This window comes from Trichoplax adhaerens, genomic scaffold (genome assembly GCF_000150275.1).
Source record: "Trichoplax adhaerens TRIADscaffold_3 genomic scaffold, whole genome shotgun sequence".
Classification (NCBI taxonomy): Eukaryota; Metazoa; Placozoa; class Uniplacotomia; order Trichoplacea; family Trichoplacidae; genus Trichoplax; species Trichoplax adhaerens.
Genome location: NW_002060945.1, coordinates 3,724,403 through 3,744,464, shown reverse-complemented (window position 1 = coordinate 3,744,464; position 20,062 = coordinate 3,724,403). Strand labels below are relative to the sequence as shown.

General features: G+C 31.3%; 2 protein-coding genes across 2 annotated transcripts; both read right to left on the bottom strand.

Annotated features, from left to right (window-relative positions):
• Window positions 1-1,987: 1,987 nt before the first annotated feature.
• Window positions 1,988-6,886, bottom strand: TRIADDRAFT_54418 (uncharacterized protein; the record flags this gene model as incomplete). Its single annotated transcript, XM_002110394.1, has 12 exons — window positions 1,988-2,040; window positions 2,154-2,235; window positions 2,374-2,516; window positions 2,742-2,808; window positions 2,920-3,043; window positions 3,201-3,346; window positions 3,468-3,595; window positions 3,722-3,773; window positions 3,907-4,128; window positions 4,477-4,683; window positions 5,558-5,649; window positions 6,613-6,886. The coding sequence occupies 12 exons, from the start codon at window positions 6,884-6,886 to the stop codon at window positions 1,988-1,990; spliced, it is 1,590 nt and encodes a 529-aa protein (XP_002110430.1).
• Window positions 6,887-13,222: 6,336 nt separating this feature from the next.
• On the bottom strand, window positions 13,223-14,449 carry TRIADDRAFT_54417 (uncharacterized protein; the record flags this gene model as incomplete). The annotated part of the gene is made up of 1 exon (XM_002110393.1): window positions 13,223-14,449. The coding sequence occupies one exon, from the start codon at window positions 14,447-14,449 to the stop codon at window positions 13,223-13,225; it is 1,227 nt and encodes a 408-aa protein (XP_002110429.1).
• Window positions 14,450-20,062: the final 5,613 nt, after the last annotated feature.

Here is a 20,062-nt window from a genome sequence, read left to right as displayed (position 1 = left end):
ATAGTCATAGCATATCAGCATGCAAATCATTAGTAGCTAAACTACTAATGTGTTAGAATTTTAAACATTCAGCATCTAGAAAAAAGTTCACATAAAATATCAGCTCAAATATCTACAAAGAATATATTTCAATAGGATTTATGTGTATAAATAATATCCTAAGCTTAATCTCGCTATTAATGTCATCATACGAGTATAACATATATTAACTGAACTGATATGGAAGGCCTCTTTTATGAGGGACCAATCTCGTAATACTTTGTCAGGCTTGCTTAAATACCGCTAGTATTAGCAGCTAGTAATAAGTAATCCTTCAATTAATACCAATAAATGCTTTATAATCTTTAATCTTCATCGTTGATAATTTGATACTGTATCATTGAGGAGATTACGGAGAAAGTATCCAGAAATTTAAATCTTTATGATACTTCGAAATAGGTGTACGTTATTATAAGATTTGATAAAATGTATGGAGAGTAGCTGTTAGTTTTTGTATCATTAATACGGAAATTTCTTGAACAACTAGCATCTTTATCTGTCAGATATACCAGTACATAGTGTGCAAAATTAGAATGTATTCGGTAAATTAACATTACTGTAATGACAGAATAATTGCATACTACCAATATCAGTAGCTTATGATATCATAAAATACCTCGGGGGTAGCAATCACAGCACAGAATTCCAATAGTGGTAAAGTCGTTAATAATTATGAAAGTCTGTTGAAAAAACCCAAGTCTAATAATTATAATTAGTTTATCTATTTGTGAGATCGCTTTGATACCAATTCTGAACATTTATTTAATGGTTATACAGTGCGTATGCATAACATTTATCCCAAACAACTAGTGTTCCCGCCATAAAAATTGGTAATAATACCATAACCGATTTGAAACGATACTATGAATCGTTAATCGATCTTCACCTGATACCTAAACTTATGCTAGAGAAACAACTTCCTGCTTCTGAATTACTAGCAGAGCAATCTTCGTGAGGGAACTGATACTCCATTCTTCTATCATCAACTACATTTACTTACAATCAAAACATTTTGTACGGTAGATTTTCATAGCTAGAAAGTGTTAATAGTCTGTAGGTTTATAAGCCTATTTGTATCTATCTACAAACTCTTAAGTTGAAAGTATTATATCTAAATATTCGCCCAATTTCTAATGAGTAGCTGTCTTACGTCTGTTTATATCTTAATTATCTAATTCTATTACCATAATAGTAGTTATATCATACTATCAGCTAAGATCATTTGCTTTATCGGTGCACATCACATACTGCATTATACCCGGTAATAAAGATAATAACACCAAAATTTGAATCTTGAAATTGAATTTACTCGTTAGGCTAGCCTGTATTGTAATAAATATTACAGATAATGATCGTGTAATTTACGGATAATAGTTCAAGCTGATTACGAATAGTATTCAAAAAAGCTAAAAATATATCGAAGTTGAGGAAAATACCGTACATATGCATTATAGATGTAGATGAAGAAGTATAAGAAGATGTTATATATTTTAATAGACTCCTAAATATCAGAGTATATTAGCAGCAATAAGTTATTCTACATTACAATAAGATAAGCAAATTATTAAAAATGTTTTTAAGTCTGAAAGCTCACATTACGGAGAGTACCTACAGTAATTATCTACATCTTCAATAAAATAGTTACAAATGACTTTAGTGAAAAAAATAGATTTTATACTATAACTAAAAGCAGTCATTAGATTTTATTGTAATCTGTTAATTAGGGCAATTTTTGAAGAAAATCGATATGACAAACGAATTAAAATTTTGTTATATTAATCTTTTGACTGCTATCAAATAAAGATATATGTTAATTTTTAAATCTGTATTCTTATATTTTCGTTTAAAAGAGTAATTTCATAATTTATCATAGATAAGATGATTTCAATGGAAATTGCAATAATTACAGTATAAAAGTCTGATATTTGGACTATACAGGTTCCATTTTTTAATCTTCGCTTAGGGAAGGCATCCTGATGATTGTCATTCGTTGATAATCAGCTATAGTTAAGAATAATAATTTAAGGTAAGACAACTTTTATTGGATATTAATACCCATAATATCATAATAAATTCAAAGGGTAATGTCAGTAAATAAACGTTACTATTCATACCGGAAAATTGTTGATATCGTGGAACAGGCGTAGGCCTTCTCTTTCTAGCTTTAGTGTTGGATTCGACTGCTTTATTTTCGATCTAATAGCATAACAAGATAATTATCAGAAGGAATAATATCTTTATCAATTATCACGGTCTCAATTAACCCCAAAATGCTACTTCATAATATATATCAGTTATTTCGATATCTATTAATCTGAAGAGTATTAAACGTACATTATTTATCTGGACAGTGATTTCTTCCGTGCCGTTTTTATATTTAAAGACATCTTCTTGTTCTAATTCTTCCGACTCTTCTTCTTCTATGATCATATCATCATTTTCAAAGCTAGCTCGATCGAACGATGGAATGGAGGAAACTGAAAGGAAGTAAAATAGATTTTTTGGATCAATTTACAATCGCTAAATTGGCTCAGTTACAACAAAGACCTTTATTACTAAATTATTGAGTATAAAGTCTATAAATTTTAATCGATTCAATGTTATCAAATTTGGCTAGCTCCAAATTTTTCGAATAACGGCGTCCAGTAATCTAGGTCTACGAATGATATGATCCTACTTATTCTCTTATAATGACAGATTACCTTTGGTCTTTCCTGATGATCCTGCTGTTGGAGTTAATTTGCGCTTCTTTTGTTGCATGTTATTTTCCTATACCAAATAATTTGGAATTAATATCGGTACACTCAAAGTAAAAATTTTGAACGAATTTTCTTGGTAATAAGCTAAATGTATGCATAGAAACTGTGATTAATCCATTACCTTCATATTTTGTCCAATAGACTGTCGGACAGCATTAGAAGCGATATTTTGTAAGTTAGCAACACACATTTGATAGTTATTCTCTTCTACCACATATTTTGTAACTGAACTCAAGACATTATTGCTATGGTAAAGAGAAAGTAGATATATAGTAGCTTGTTAGTTAATGCAAGAATTAACGAAAAGCAATCCTTTCCAACTTTCGCCAATACTAATAATGCACTTTACGTTAGTATCAAATTTGATTAGATGTTACTTAGTGATTAAAATTATCAACTGACTCAGTCATTAGTTGATAGAGTTCATCGACGTCCGTATTATTCATAGCGTCCATTTCGCGATACAACCAGTTACAAATCATAACGTGAATAGCATCTTCTGCCAATGAAAGAGTTGTACAGACACAGTACGAAGGCCTAATGACAACCTAGATTTTTAGGTTATAGTGTAAGAATTTTTAAATTATTACCTGAATAGCCAAGAATATCTATATTTTATAAAGAATACTGCTGTAAACGCCAATTTACGTATGCTATATCTTTTTCTACCTCTTCATTATTGCAATAGCCTTTGAGGTAGATATCTCCATCTGGAAAATTATCATCGTCAAGGAGCGCATAGATACTGGTGTAATTAGTAGCATGTATAGCACTTAATAGGTGCTTCGGGGATGGACCTGAGAAAATAAATGTAAAAATAGTGTTATTATATTAATGAGCAGTAAAGTACAAACTGCATTCTTTTCGTCAATTAGTCATAAATGCTTGTGAATCTGATTTTATTTACTTCAACTATATCTTACATTGGGTTTTAACATTTAAGTTGCCCCATTCTATGAACAGGTCTCTGGCAATCTAAAAAACAATTAAAAATAGCAATATTTCATTATTATACTGTAAATAGGCGAGACAAATTCTAATGCAGTAGATGATTCGGTTACTTTATAGTAAATAGATAAATAAAAAACATATAAAATAGTTTTATTACCATTGCATTATTAGGTTTTAGAGGCGGGAAAACAGCCATAATAGCGACTTTATTGCTGACATTATTGGACTCTTCGCCACCATTAGCGCATAGTAGAACGTTGGGATAATGTCCACTATTAGGCAATTCTTCCTCTTCGTATTGGAGTAGGATGTCTTGGCCACAATTTTTCGGCTGCTGATAGTCAACAACGATCCGAGTTACTCCATTGTAAAATTTTGTCTGTTGAGATTATTAATTTATTCTAAAATTAGCCGCTGATAAATCAATCTTATACCGTAGACATCTATGAGCCTAATGATACTGTCAGCATCAATTGCACAGGCAAACGTGCATACGTGATATCGAAAATTATTTACTCTATAAAATAATCTAGTAGAAGATTTATCTCATTTTATCGAGACAGTGTGTCTGATCACTTCCACATTTCTATCAGTATGGATAAGAAAAATGATTTCACTACCGCATAAATAGTGTAAACAGTAATCTCCTGAATAAACACAAGCTAAAGGTAGAGATAATATCGTCATTACTATGATGCAGTGCAATACGCATGTGTATATTACTTACTGCAATATCATGAGTAGGTGAGGCAATATTAGATATTCTTAAGGGTTGTAACAGGTCAATATCAATGTCATAGTGGAAGGGATCTTCATCGCAATAATTATTAACAATTTTAGGTGGAGTAAATTTAATCTCGTTATTTTTAACACGGCATTCGGTGACGTAAGTTAAGCTAACATCAATGCATTCTCCACCATTTACGCTGCCAGTCTAATATAAACATGACGAAGAAGAATAATATTAATTCACCTTGACAGCTCTTAAATAACAACTTTATTACCTTTAAGTTTTAACAATTAATCATTTAACTATATTCCAACTCATCAATAAGACATTGAAAATTCGAATTGGATGATTCATTATTACAAATTTATAAATCTTATCCGCTAACTACCGAGCATGTAAGGGAATATAAAATTAACATTACTACAAATGATGATTATAGGTATTTGAAAGTAATCTTCAAAACTCGATTAAACGTTGAAGCCTATGCCTTGATTTTAGCACAAATTAAGATCTTTTTTTATTGAAGAGTAATTAAAAATATATTAAGAGGTGATTTCATTAAGGTCAGAGATTTGAGGTTATTTTCTAACCAATTCGTGATTCTATTTTGCATAAGGCGACGTGGTGACTCACATTAAGCCAGAGTAAGGTTACAAACTATGCACTGCCCTCTTGCTTATGATATTAATCTTGATTAAGTTTGCTCTACAGTATATTAAGTTACTGGCTATATTTCATATTATTAAACAATGCAGTAGCTGCAATTTTGAAGCAACAAATTAAGGACTGAATAGTGGAAGCCTTCGACCACAATAAGAAATAATAATACACACGTATAATTAGATTTATATCGCATGGATCAAGACATTATAATAAATTGAAGCAAGTACTTAAATATGTCAGTTCGATATTATTAGTGGATCGTTAAGAAAGGACGAATTAAAAATAGCTCGAAAAGGCTTGAATCTACTGTATAACTAGTCATACTATATAGCTAATTGACTAGAAAGGATTTCATACTTATTGAATGCATACACTAGCATATAGAGAGTATGATAACAATTTAGTTGGAACTTACTTGGGCCGTAAAAAGCTGACCGAAGGAAGAACAATCGAACACTTTTTCCAATTTTTTTATTAACTGTTCATCGTTATGTAGCCAGGAGAATCCTATATAGACAATACATGCTTTAATCAACGTGAACAATAATTATCATATAATAGACTATCATTTGAATGAAGTCAATCAGGAGGAGATAATATGAAATTTTATAATGAAAAGCTAAATTACATTATATATTGACAATCATGAAGGAGAAGCAGCTATTGTAGACTTACTATCCATTAATATGCAGTATATATGTTGATGTATGTAAATGGCTGCTGTTGTTTTGTACCGCAGAATTATGCAAATATGTAGTATAACAGTTGCCCCTTGTCAATGCGGAAGTCAACACACACATTGCTATTTTACTATACTAATCAAAGTCTATAGGAAAGGAATGACGAATAAAAAGAGCCGATTAAATAAATTTGACATAGGAAGGCAAAGTAAATGCTTTCAAATGTGCAGATTTAATAGGATTATTTGTAAATATAACTGTATATATTTGCTATTAGAGGTAGTGATTATATGAAATGTAACGCACGGTAAGTAATTTTGAATTTGATCCACGTATCAAGATGATTAACTACTTGAAATACCGGTACATAGTGTGATAAAGTGATCAATTCTTAATACAATTATCAATGATTAAGATATTTGATAAACTAATCCATAAATGGAAGTAGCAAGACTTATTCACATATGATCTGGTCAATATGGCAGTAGCCGAGATATTACGATATTAATCAAATCGAAAATGATGTGGTTTATGTCTAAAATGCAACGGTTCAATTTATATTTAATTTTGAGCTGTTTCAAAGATTTTGAAGGAACTTTTCTATAATTTTCAACATCACTTCAATTTAGCCTTAAATTACCAGACTGTGTAGAAGACTCCTAACATTTAGTGCAACAATTTACCAATGTGTACTATGCATCATCTAATACTGTAATAATTACATTTTTCTGTAGATGCATACATTTCTTGTGGAGTTTATTAAATCTGGATAAAGCAGTATGCAGCTTACCTCGATCGAAAGTATTTTTTTCCAATGCTCTGGATGATAAGTATTGCCGTGTTGAGGAATTATACGAAGAAAATTCGCAAATTGAAATATCATTTCGTAAGCAACTTATGTAAGCCGTTTGGATGGGTGCTTGCCCCTTGTTAATAAAAGTTTGTACCAATCGAACTCTACAAACTGTACCCAACAATTGGCATTCACATCTAACTCTTTCCACAACCAGTTTATTGCCAAGATATTCGTTAGCTTGCAATTCAACTGCAAAACATTTCATCATTTTGCCTGTCTTTAGCTTGTGAGCCGCTAGATTGGATAATTGAAAAATTGACGATGGTATTAATTTTTCTAAGTTAAATGATTAACTTCCTTATTCAGTTCAGATGCAATCAGGAAATCGGTATGAATAGTATCGATCGGACTTGATAATTATCTTATCAGCTTGAAAAAGTGAAACACTTCGAGTAAAAAAATATGTAGTGACTTGCTTGCGCTATAATCGATGTAATGTAAAGTGATGCAACGAATTCGATATCGGGACTTTTATATCATGCCCCTGGAATTAATTCTTTACTTAAGTTTCAACGAGCTGATTGAATGATCAAGGGGGAAGATAATAAATATAAACAAAGACATCGAATTAACATTATTATTTAATTCATTTTTTTGGTCATTTTCTTGTTTGATTGACATTAAAACATAATAAGTTCACTCATTTCAATACACAACAATCAACAGGACAGCGCGTACAAAAATAATCCATACCCTACGTGAAATTTTTCATCGATCCACTGTAGATGTTTACGAAAGAAATGATATGACTACACATCAATTTGGATCATGATGATAAAAACTAAATCTTATTGCTTATGCATCATTTACAGTAATAGGGTTGTCACTGAGTATAGTGGATAAAAATAGTCTAATCCTGTTTAGATGATAAAACTAAATCTTATTGCTTATGCATCATTTACAGTAATAGGGTTGTCACTGAGTATAGTGGATAAAAATAGTCTAATCCTGTTTACATTAATAAAGTAGTTATTCAGAAGTAAAGAAAACAAATTAATGCATTTAAATCGATTGGATGGCTTGATTATCATGACATCATCGCCCAGAAGTGGAAATCTTGAAATTTTAACTTTAATTTATACGATGGACGCTATAAAACATCAAGGAATAGCGATTACCTGTGAACTGAGGGTAGAGTTTCTATTGAAATCACATTATCAAGTATTGATATGATGGGCTCGAGCGGCATCTTTTATGTCTAATCGGTCATGTTTATAATCATTGTCTGGGAGGTGTTAACTTGGATAAATGAACAGAATTATATGATTTCTTGTAGTATCAAACATGATACGTTTTCAAGTTGGATATTATCATCATTTTTGCATAATACTAATGCAAGAACTAACCATTAATTTAATAGTTAAAATTTCAACTAGTTTCTCGAGCTATTATTATAATTTATTACATCTATGAATCAAGTATGATATTTCATGTTTCAAAAAGATAGATGGAATGAAATAGTACGTACAACTTGAGACATTTCAAATAATGTTAAAAAAAACCTTTGAAGAGAAATCTATTTATACGCTCTATTTATTCAGTTAACGCCTCAAATAAATTTCCCTCTCCCTCCGATCTCTCTTCTACAAGACAACATGAAAATGATTTCTATGAATTTAAAAAGAGTTGTATGGAATTGTTAGGACCAAGTAGCATTGATCATGATATGATTGTATTAAGTCTTGCTATGGTATATGGCTTGAAATAAATACTTTACGAGTTAATCATCAATATAATCAACTAATTATTAATGAAATTTGCTTCCCTTCGATCATGATCCCTGCAAACTTTTTGTACATGTATCACGATTCGTAAGTAAAACTACACTAACTGTAGTCATGGCATGCGTTTGTTGCCCTTATGCTATAAGAAACAATAAACTATTCATCCTGTTATGATCATAGCGGTATCATTTTATTGAGACAATTATTCATTGTTCTTCATTATTCGAATGATGTTATGGGTTATTTGAATCTATTTCACCTATCACCTCAAACTATAATTAGGTTTAGGCATCAGATTAAGCAAATTAAAGATAAAGCAATATTGAATAAATACGACTAAACGCAATTAAGAACTCGAGGTGGAAGTATTATCGAGAGGAATGCATGTTTAATATTCAATCTCAATTTTGTATCGATTATTAAAATAGTTACGAAACCGGCTATTTGTTAGTTGATCCTTAGACAGTATAGGAACTCTATAATCGGAATAAGTATTCATTTTGATTAGTATATCGCACATCATGCAATTATGTAGATCATATGTAAGATGAAAGGGAATTATTACCGTGTTAGGAACACTTCTATTGTTACTTAATAATGTCGGTTCAAATTAAAGTCGGCTTTCAATAGTCTTGAATGTAAATAACAGCATATACATCATTTGCATTTATTGGTATCGGCGTTTTTGATCTACTGCAGCGGTAATTCTTTCATCTCAATTGAAATATTAAATAGCCACGTACTCCATATTTTATTAGACTGTAGTGTCAATAATAAAAAATTGATCTGTCCTGGCGACATAGTTGGTGTACTTCTTGTACCTATTAGACGTCTCCTATTGATATACCGTACGTTTTTATTCAATTTAATGATCAAATAAAATTTGTTACTTTTGTCTCCTATCTTTGAATTGCCTAAAGATCTATCTTCTGTTATAGAAATGAAAAATGTAATTTAACTAGTAATTCGAATTTATACCTAATTATCCTCAATCAGTCAAACGAAGACGACATTATTGATGTGACAATACAACCTATACAAACTATTTGATTGCATAACTTCATGTACAGAATAATAAACCTAACTAATACCCGTTGTCTACTAGAGACTAATTTTATTTATTAGATTTATTTTTAAATAAAAAATTTACTTATTGAATCGATAATGCGATGATAAACTGGAGCGAGAAGAATGTGAAATAGATATCCTGCCATTTATTAATGGTATACTTGGGGCTATTAAAAATTCCATTTATTGAAAACATTTATCGATGTTATCATCATGTAATCATAGTGTAATTAAATCTGTAATCTACTTTTGTCTTATAACTGAGTAGATTCACTACACACTTCAATACATAAATGAAAGCAAATTGGATAAGTCTAGAGAAAACTATACAATTAGCATTTATAATGAATATCAAACCTAAGAAAGCTGATTTCCCATGCTCTTCCAGTGAAATCGAAATTACATATGTGATTAACTAGAAAATTAATCAAATTATTTTCAGATTATAGTTCCTACTAATATTATGGTTGGAGGGAGAGAAAATTAGATTATGGTCGTGACAATGGCGATAGCTGTCTGTAGAACATTTTAGTTATGGTGAAAGAAATGACAGGTTTTTGCCGGTCGATAATGATTAAAATCGTTTAGTTTCAACATATTTTTTTATTTTCCTATATTAAATGAAATTTCATAATCGATACGATATTCCGGAAATCGTAAAATGAGTTGTAAGCTATAATCATAATTAGTACAATAAAAGCTGAAAGCTGTAATTTAACACCGCAATTGAGTCGGCTTGGTGTTCAAAATTCTGCGACAAAGACACGTTTTATTTTACAATTGGCATTAATAAGGAGACATATATGCGTCGTAAAAGACATTTCCTTGATTATTCACATGAGAGCAAACCAATTTGGCTAGCAGTATTTTAATTGTAATTCAGAATTGAAGAAGACCTGAATTCGATTGAACTCGTAGTACTTTAATAAATTAGTAAAATTATTACTTTTAATAACTTAAACTGTCAGTCAGGCAGAAGGGGTTTCAATCATCAATTTTTAAATTTCTATAAAAAGTTTTTGAATCTTTACTAATATCTTTAGCCGTATGTTTCGTTAGCGGTTGTAATAATTGCTAGACAATATTTAACAACCTTTTATTGACCGTATTCTGAATTGATTTTTACTTATGCAGAGTATGCTACTGCATACTTGTCGTATTCACCTTAATTCTAATATGCGTTGATTAATTCAAGCAGATGTCCTTTGAATTTCGTCACTTAGCGTCATATCTTAATCCTTGTTTGTTATTTAATAAGTCTGGTCTTCAGATTGACTATATACTAATTTAATCGATAATATTTCTTAAATTGTAACCTTATGGCTGTAATTAAATTTTAAACTTTCCTAGTTTAAGTGTTCAACTATGGAGGCATGAATACTAACAAGTTTCCTCGTCCTTTCGGAGTATCTACCCTTCAGCAAATCTTTAATATCAAGGACCATACCATTACCGCAAGGGACAGTCAGATTAAATATTATCACGGTTGATATGTTTTAGGACTGGACTTTATAAGGAAAATAGAAGAAATAATTCAGAAATAAGATTTGAGCTAACTGCCACGATTAGTTAATATAATTAATTGGAACAAAGTAGAGACTACAAGCTATCCAGTGATGGATATCAATGCACATCGTAGAATAAATTGGAACAAATTCAATTAATTGAATAGGTCTAAGACAAGATGTTAAAGATAATTCATGGAAATAATAATACTTGATTGTAACTCTGGCCTCTGTATTCATGTATTACGAATATAAAGTGATTATAGAACGTTAAAGAGAACAAGCAATCTAAAATTAATTCGATGTATAAGATGAATGCTAAGTAGTTACATCTGCATCCTCTATATTTCTATAAAGAATAAAAAATCTTTCAACGAGCAAGGTCTGTGCTATAAAATTGTTAATAGAATAAGCAATTTCAATAATTAATTGATTTAATGTCATCCTATTCTAGAAACGAGAATTACCGAAATTTTGCATTGTCAGTATAACTTTTATCCCGTACAAAGTAATTTTACTGAGCTATTTCTACAGTAGAATTAAGGTGTAATTACAATTTTATTTTAACGTTAGTAATATAGTTATAACATATAGATAGTACAATCATATCTAATTAATATATTTGTTTATGAATGTAATTATGAAATATAACGAAAATATAATGTAACTCTCCATAAGGGTATTTTTGCAACGAATAGTCTACCTATTATAAATATATTTGTATAATACTCGCATACTAAGAATGGACACATTAATTTATCATGGTACGATGTCTATCGTTATCATATAAACATTTTACTACATGAGATTGTATATGGCTTGACTAAGCTTTAGATCTTGGTCAGGTTCGCAAGTAAACTATATTTGTTTGTTCGAGATAGTAAATATGCATATTGTACGGTATTGTCGATCTAACAACTCCTATAGCGACATAGTTGCAGACATTAGTTTCATTTCATTCTGAATAATCACATTTGATTGAACTTAATAACTTATGTACTCGTACAATCTCATTGACTATCTTAATCTAAAAGTTAGCTAATAATCTTTCGATCAAGAAGTAAAATTAATGTCGTTAGCAACGACAAGTAATTCTGCTTTAAACGGGTCAGGTTATGGGTCATCGTCTGACTGATATACAGGACTCTGATTCAAAGTACGACTATAGCTAACTCACAATAACTTAAATGAAACGAAGTACCGGTGTCATACCGATGGTCTTGATTCTATGATTAACGCTTTGATTACTGTTGCAAGTCAATGAAATACACAGGCATTAGTGAAGAATTTTGTGTTTATATACACTAGTATAAGCGTGCAATCAAATTTGATTTTTTGAAGCTGAAATATTTTTTCAATAACAAGCAATTAAAAATATTTGTAAAGGTTATCGTAGCAGATTTTAAACATTAACAAGGTTAGGATTAAATAATTGTTTATGTTACAAAAGAGATAGAATATAAAATTCATATACTATACAGTTGCTCAAGTAGATGGATGTGATAAAAAAATAATCTAAATATTTTGTAATTTTTAATTTTTAGTTGTAAGTGCTTGAAACTTTATACTACGACCACCATTTCGACTTAGCTAACTCTTATATCTTTCTGAATAGAGCAGTAAGCTAATCTGACAACATTTTTCTATATCTTCCTTACATTCATATTTAATTCTATTAGCTCTTTAAATGTCATCCACGAACGCTTATTAATTTTGTACAGGAAACGATGCTATAAAGTATACAACTTGTTTAGATAATTCTACATCTACAGAGTTTCAGAATTCAATTATTACATGCTATAACAATTAAGTAATAACTAATTACAAAGTTCGATTGCTAGCTACATCATACTATAAATCAATTTATCTCATCTTTTTTATAACATTCCACATAGATAACTTTTCTTCAATATTGTTTTCTAAATTATCGCTATACTTTAAAGATATTCAATTCCTGATACAAATTCATTGATGAAATTAGACCTATAATAAGGTCATCAAATTGATCAACCTCCTTAATTGGCATTTTAATCTTAATTCATATACACTAGTGCAAACTCCCGTCGCTTTGCTGACGGTTTACAATAATGTGCTCATTTAACAGATAGTATTACCATTTGATAGACCTGTCAGAGGTTCAGTAACTTTTTTACCGTGTATCCGTGTACTGGTACAATGAAGGAAGTACAAACCTTTCTATTGTAGCCTGTTCACAATTTTGTTCTATAGGTGAGTAACCTAGCTGGATTAAGAGCCATGATTTTCTATGTTATGTTGTCGAACATCTCTAGTTACAACATCACTAAAGCTAAAACCCGACCATGCTTGCACATTAGCTGGCTTTTCTTGCAGATCTTGCGGTATACGATGCTTATTATCTCTCTGTTCATTGCGTTTTATATAGCCATCGATACTACGTATTAAATGTTCGTCAGTTTCAGCCTTAACATAATAAATTAAGGGCTGGATTTTATGTGAACGGGTCCAACTACATAAAATACCGTAAAATTCTCGTTTAAATCGTCGATGCATTAATGGTAGAATCGCAGGTGTCACTGCTGGTGCAGCCATCGTTAAAACACCCAGAAATGACATAATAATGCTATAGGCATCACCTGATGCAAAGGTATCATTAACACCAACTGAAATAAAACAAGCTTGACGTGACAAGATGTATGGATACATTAGTACCATAATAAATGCAGTTATTGTAAACATAATCCTACATGTTCGTAGTTCGAAGAGAAATTTCGACTGCTTGCGTATAATAAAACCTTGACGTTGCTGTAATCGATCGGTTTTAGTTTGTATAGCACGAAATATATTACAATAGTTATGAATCATAACAAGTAATGGTAAATTGTAGACGAGAGGATATAGTAGATAACCATACAAGAGAGAAGATTGAATGGTTGATTGATTGGATTGATTTCGATCTGAATGCAAGCATTGAGGTAGGCAGTAAGAAAATTCACTTGCATATATGTAATGATTCCAGCCAACTATAGGTGGAAAGCTGAATATAAAAGCAATAATCCATGTCCATACGACAAACATTTTAGCTCGAAGTTGGGTTATAACATGATCACGCTTATGAACCGGTGGTACGATAGCGTCATAACGTCCAACACTAATTACAGTTAATGTTAATATAGTAACAATGCTGCAAGTCTGCCGTAAGAAACCTTCAAAACTACAGAAACTACTATCAAATGGATAGACTGGTAAGCCAAATTTGACAATGATCGTTATTGGATATAAAATAAATAATGATAAGATATCGCAGGATACAAAATTAAGTAGGAGTATATTTATCGGTGAACTACTAATTTCGTACCTTTTGATCACGACTATGACTAAAATATTACCGACAAGGCCAATAATGAAAATAATTATTAATAATATAGCTTGAATAATGCCAACAGATAATGGTATGACATTTCGGTCAAGGCTGCTAGAGATATTGTACTTCATTAGGCGATTTACTTACGTTGAAGATGATAGGTTATCGACGACTCCAATGATAACGATAGATTAGGTTGGCTATCGTTGTATCAACTCGATGTTGATGTCGTCGTTGAAAGGTTATAATTTTTTAATCAAAGAATGGATCTTTCACCGTATTTTTTTACTTGGTATTACAACATTTAAATGGCCTACAGATACTAGATAATGATAGACAATGATGTTAACCATTATTAACGATACATTTGATAATAGTATTTGTAAATGATAGCATGAGAAAAAAAACGAAGACGTCATCATTTAGGAAAAAGAATTACAATTTTCTAATATTTGGTTCTTTATGGATACCATAAAATAATATTTGAAATTTTACCCATATTAGATGCTATATAAAGAATATACATATACCTTATACATAGTAGACTCAACCTAGTTTATAGGGGTAGTATTGATAATTATGCATAACCCAGTCGTTTAATTAACTAATTTTTTATTTATTCGAGGATCATAGTTCTCGTCGTTCGGTCATCAATGTGAGCTATTCTATGTGTCAAATGAATGAACGACCATCAACGATATTTAAGTAACACGATTAATTATGGAACTGATAGCATACGCAGTAGTCAGTATTAGAATTTACTCCAACTGGATGCATTACGTTATCGTTTAATTCAATAATAATACGATGGACAGGATAGTTTTCGCAGTAACAGTTAGCAATATCCTTTATACAATTAATTATATTTCGATGTGTAATGTAACTTAGTATTATGATTATAGACTGTTAGCCATGTGTAGTATAATGTACGGTAGATATTTATCCTAAGAGATATTTGGTAGCTGTAACTGTAGATTGTAGTGGTAGAGACTCTATGCTAGAGTACAGATGACTATATACTACAGTAAGCTGTTAAGTTACTAATATGGCTATAGGTAAAAATAGAACTGTAAATCATATATTAGGATATGGTTAATTCATTGTACTTTGGCTGGTGTGAATAATGTCTATGTAAGTACTGTAGTCGTATCCATATTGGATTAATGATGGTCCGCAGTAGAATAGTCTTACTAAGAATAATTTAACTATGTGTAAAATAAGGTAAAAGGTTGCCATGCGGATTGTAGCTGCGAATGCTACGGAAAGTATAAAAGCATGCAACTTTAGATTATTCTGTTAGTTCGTTCTAGAAGTCTTTAGTAGTAGTATTCGGCTAAAGTAGAGCTGTGTGTAGCTAATCTTTGTATAAGATTCAATAAAGCCCTTATTTTTCTAAAATTTGGAATTTCGTGATTGGTATATATCACACGTTGTCATATGTATTGTATTCTCATTTTAAAGATCGCTATCTAATTATATTTTTATGGTAGTATGAGAATGATCCAAGCCGATAGAATTTAAGTGCCCGTTTATAAGATACGTAAGATAGGAAGATATAATAAAAACGTAATGAATTCTCTCCTTTAATCAACCACTGCTTTAAATATCCTATCTATTAGAGTTTTAGGCGACAACGACTAGACCTAGCACGATATAGTTGGAATATACGTGTAATAAAAGAATGAGATTCCTGATCGCTTGGCGTTACCATGATAAAAGGAGATCAATATTGATCCAGTTTATAATTTCATTTCCCTTCATCACAATCAATTTCGAATAAATTTATGCGCATATCTTGATGTCGGGTAGCATTTAGTAGTTGGAAAAATACATGTATAGATAGAGATGGTTGATATATTAGATTAGCATAAAACATGCGAACATCAGTAGGAGTAGGAGTAAACCGTGTATGAATGGTATACTCGTCGTCTACTTGAATGTAATTGAGCTTATTGGACAAAGTCGTTTTATCTTCAAGATATCTACAATAAAATGGACGCATTTTAACCAAAATACAAGATCTTATTCTTATTGATCAATCTATTTAATAACTCCTTATATCGGATGGACTATCGAACTTTAACCGTATCTAGTGGTCAATAATAACGTTTGTATTAGGTGGAAGTCGAGTTATAATATAGTTAAGCCGTGTTATCGTAATTACTTTATAATGGGCATTGTTAAGAGAGCATACTCTGTGTGATGGAGGGTTTGATATCTCAGAGGATTGAGATTTAGTCGCCATTTACAATTATTACAACAAAGGGTTTATAAAAGTTATGCTTTATTGTAGGTTAGTAACGTGAAGTACAGTGAGGTAGTTACGGTAGATCAGCGTGTAAGCTGTCGTGAGTAACGAGTAGAAGTATTAGACTGTGAGAGACTAACTAGAAGACTAACTGAGAGGCTAATGAACTCTGAGGTAGAAATCGCCGGTATTTATAGTTTTGAAGATAGAGCACATGCAGAGAATAGGATTGTGGAATTAGATACAACATATACCATAACAGGTTACAAAATAGCAGATGATTGTAGAAAACAGCGAGTACCGTAATAACTAAATACAGTAGTCTATATATGAATGTAGAGTAAGAGGACTGTAGATCTGTCTAAATATAAGAGCAATACAACATGTCTATATTTAAGAGTAGAATATAGTTACAGTATATTCTAAATACACTACACTCTGTATTGTATCATACACACTACATAACGATCACACCAGGATTAAAAAAGTAAAAGTCTAAAAAGCAATGTTAAAATTTTTCTTGGGTAGGAATGGTTAAAAAATGATATAGTAAAAAATTCATTTTATTGTCCAGCTTTAGCTACGAAGCCTGTGATTGTACGAAAGTGGTATAATATATAAGTAGTGTGAAAATATCATTTTTTGACTAGTTGAAGTAATGATAAAAATTTGAATAAGTAATAGGATACAGAGTCAATTAGTGTTGAATTTTCATGAAAGGGGGAAAAATTAAGAAATGGAGATGGAAAATATTTTTAGCATGGAGTAGAATTGTTAGGCAATACTAGTATAGGATGCTGATACTATAAGTAGGAGTGATGATAAAATATATTGGACTTTGCTTATTCTGATCTAAAAGTTATTGTTAACCAATAAACATGATAGTTGGATAGAGAATAAAATATTGTTGTGGAACTTCGATTATAATAATTACTAATAAACATCGAAACAAACTGGTCAGAAAATAACTGATTTATGCGTAGTGCTATTCCGTTGTATTCTCACCTAACAACCGTAGCCATAATCGATGAATGATGAAATAACATTCAAAATTAGGATAAACTGTAAATTTGATCGTCAAAATTAACGCCAAGTCTAGCCGATAGGGATCGTCGTGGGTGGAATAAATGCTACCGTGGTAACAGGATACAGCATGGATGCGCGATACGTAACGTACTGTAAACGAGAATTTTTCTTATACTGTACTGTATACAGTACTGTACAGTGTACAGTATTCAAGTCTACAGTACCCAGTGCAGTACTGTACTGTACTATACAGTATTCAAGTCTCACGTATTTACATTTAAAACACAGTCTCGCCCATAAGGAAAGCCATCACATATTTACACTTGCCCTCCCATTTGTCATGGTTCCAGGTTAATTTACGGTAATTTATTTATTCATGAGAGCCACCATTTCCACCTTTCTAGTTCCGCAACTACAGTACATTACTAAATTGAGGCTTGGGAGAATAGACATATTGTATTGCTGTAGTACCGTCTTAAGTGCTATATATAATTAATTAATCAGTAGTCCCGCTGCGCTAGTTTCCTTTACGATGAACTCTTTTCATAAATAGCCACGACTCACTCTTCACTCTTCCTTCCCTATCAGCTGGACATAGCAGTGTGTATAAGACAGATCTAACGTTACCTACGTACAAAATGTCCACAACGAACGTAATCTGCCGTCTTGCCTAGAAGAATATTACTATCGTTTTAATAAATAGTCACAATCAGTAGTCCCAATGCGCTTGCTTTCCTTCACGATTGACGTTATTTATAAAATAGCCATAACCCACTCTTTACTATTCTTTCCCCAATCAACTAACTGAAGTAATAAATGGAGATCTATACGGCTGTACCTGACCTTAATCTCCAGTCTGGCCTAGAAGAATATATATTATATACGCGTACATTACTCGTATTACTGTACTACACTTTTGAAGTGTTGATAATTAATTATAATATAGCGTAGATAAACAGTATAACATCTATACTGTATAATCAAGACTCCACTATGCTTGATTTCCTTTACCATTGACGTTGTTCATAAAATAGCCATTACTCACTCTTCACTATTTCTTTCCTTATCAATTGATTAAAGCAATAAATAGAGACCTACAAAATATCCATGAAATCAACACAATCTGCAATCTGAACTAGAAGAAGAATACGTAGTACAGTATTTCTACTGTTGGAAGTGCTCACAATCAGTAGTCCCGCTGCGATTGTTTTCATATAAGATTGACGTTATTCGTAATAAAATGACTATAACCCAATCTTTACTAATCCATCCCCAATCAAATGGTTGAAAATTTAAATTGATCTACAAGATGTTGTTATGTTGTCATATTGATTCATAACGTACATTATATTTATACATTTATATTTATACATTATATTCCACAAATTTTAGTAATAAATGGTAATTCAATATGTTTTTATTTCTACAAATTTTACTAATAAAAGGTAACATAGTACCGTAACTATAGGTCAACTACGAATTTCCTGCACCTTAATAGATTTAGCCTTAATCAATAAGGTATACGACGTATATAGATCGTGACGTTTGTAAAATTCGCTGTTTAAAAAATTTTTGCACATTGAAGGTTAGTCTCGATGTCATCATATATATTGATATGGCTTTCGTCAACAATATTTTACTATCACATTAAAATACGTTTTTAATGTTTCAAGCTATATTAACATTCGCATCAGCGATAATGTAGCAGAGCGCTGCTGTAACGGTATTACAATTTTACTGCACGGGAGAGACTGGATTGATTATGCACGCAATATTAGGCATTATTACCTAAGCTGCTACAGCGATACAGTGCTATTATGTAAATTGGCTTATCTTGCTATTATCACCCAATATTAGATGGAGTCATTGGAATGGTGCAAATTTCAATTTAAAATCTCTTCTCTATTAAATGGCGTAAATTCGAGATTGTGCCAATGTCCTAGCGCAGTAATACCATCAAGCATAATTATAATATGATGGGTTAAGTCGTATTTTAGACGCTAAGACTTGTAAACTCTACTAACAGAAACAAAACCCTAACCACTAACCTTAATCATAACTGCTATCACTATAGAACCGAAAAATTCTAAATTGATGAAGTTTTTTTGTACTTTAAACGTAATTATAGCTTTAATGGCACAATAGAACAGAAGCATTTTATCACGTCAAATAAAACATTTTACGATGCTTTAAAGGGATGGTATCCAATAAACCTCAGCAGCAAGTGTACTGCGGTTCTAACATAGAATCCACCAACTATCACAGATCAGCGCTTAATAGTGGATTGATAGACTAATCAACAATAGGATTGTATGAACACTGATGAGAAGTACCGCAAGGATTCATGTTTCCATTTTTAGCCGGACTATGTCAGTGATAAATTTTACTAGATTCACGGGTAGCTTTGCGCCAACTAAGATGAAATCATTAGAACAATGATGTGTAACTGTAGTATACAGTACAAGTAATT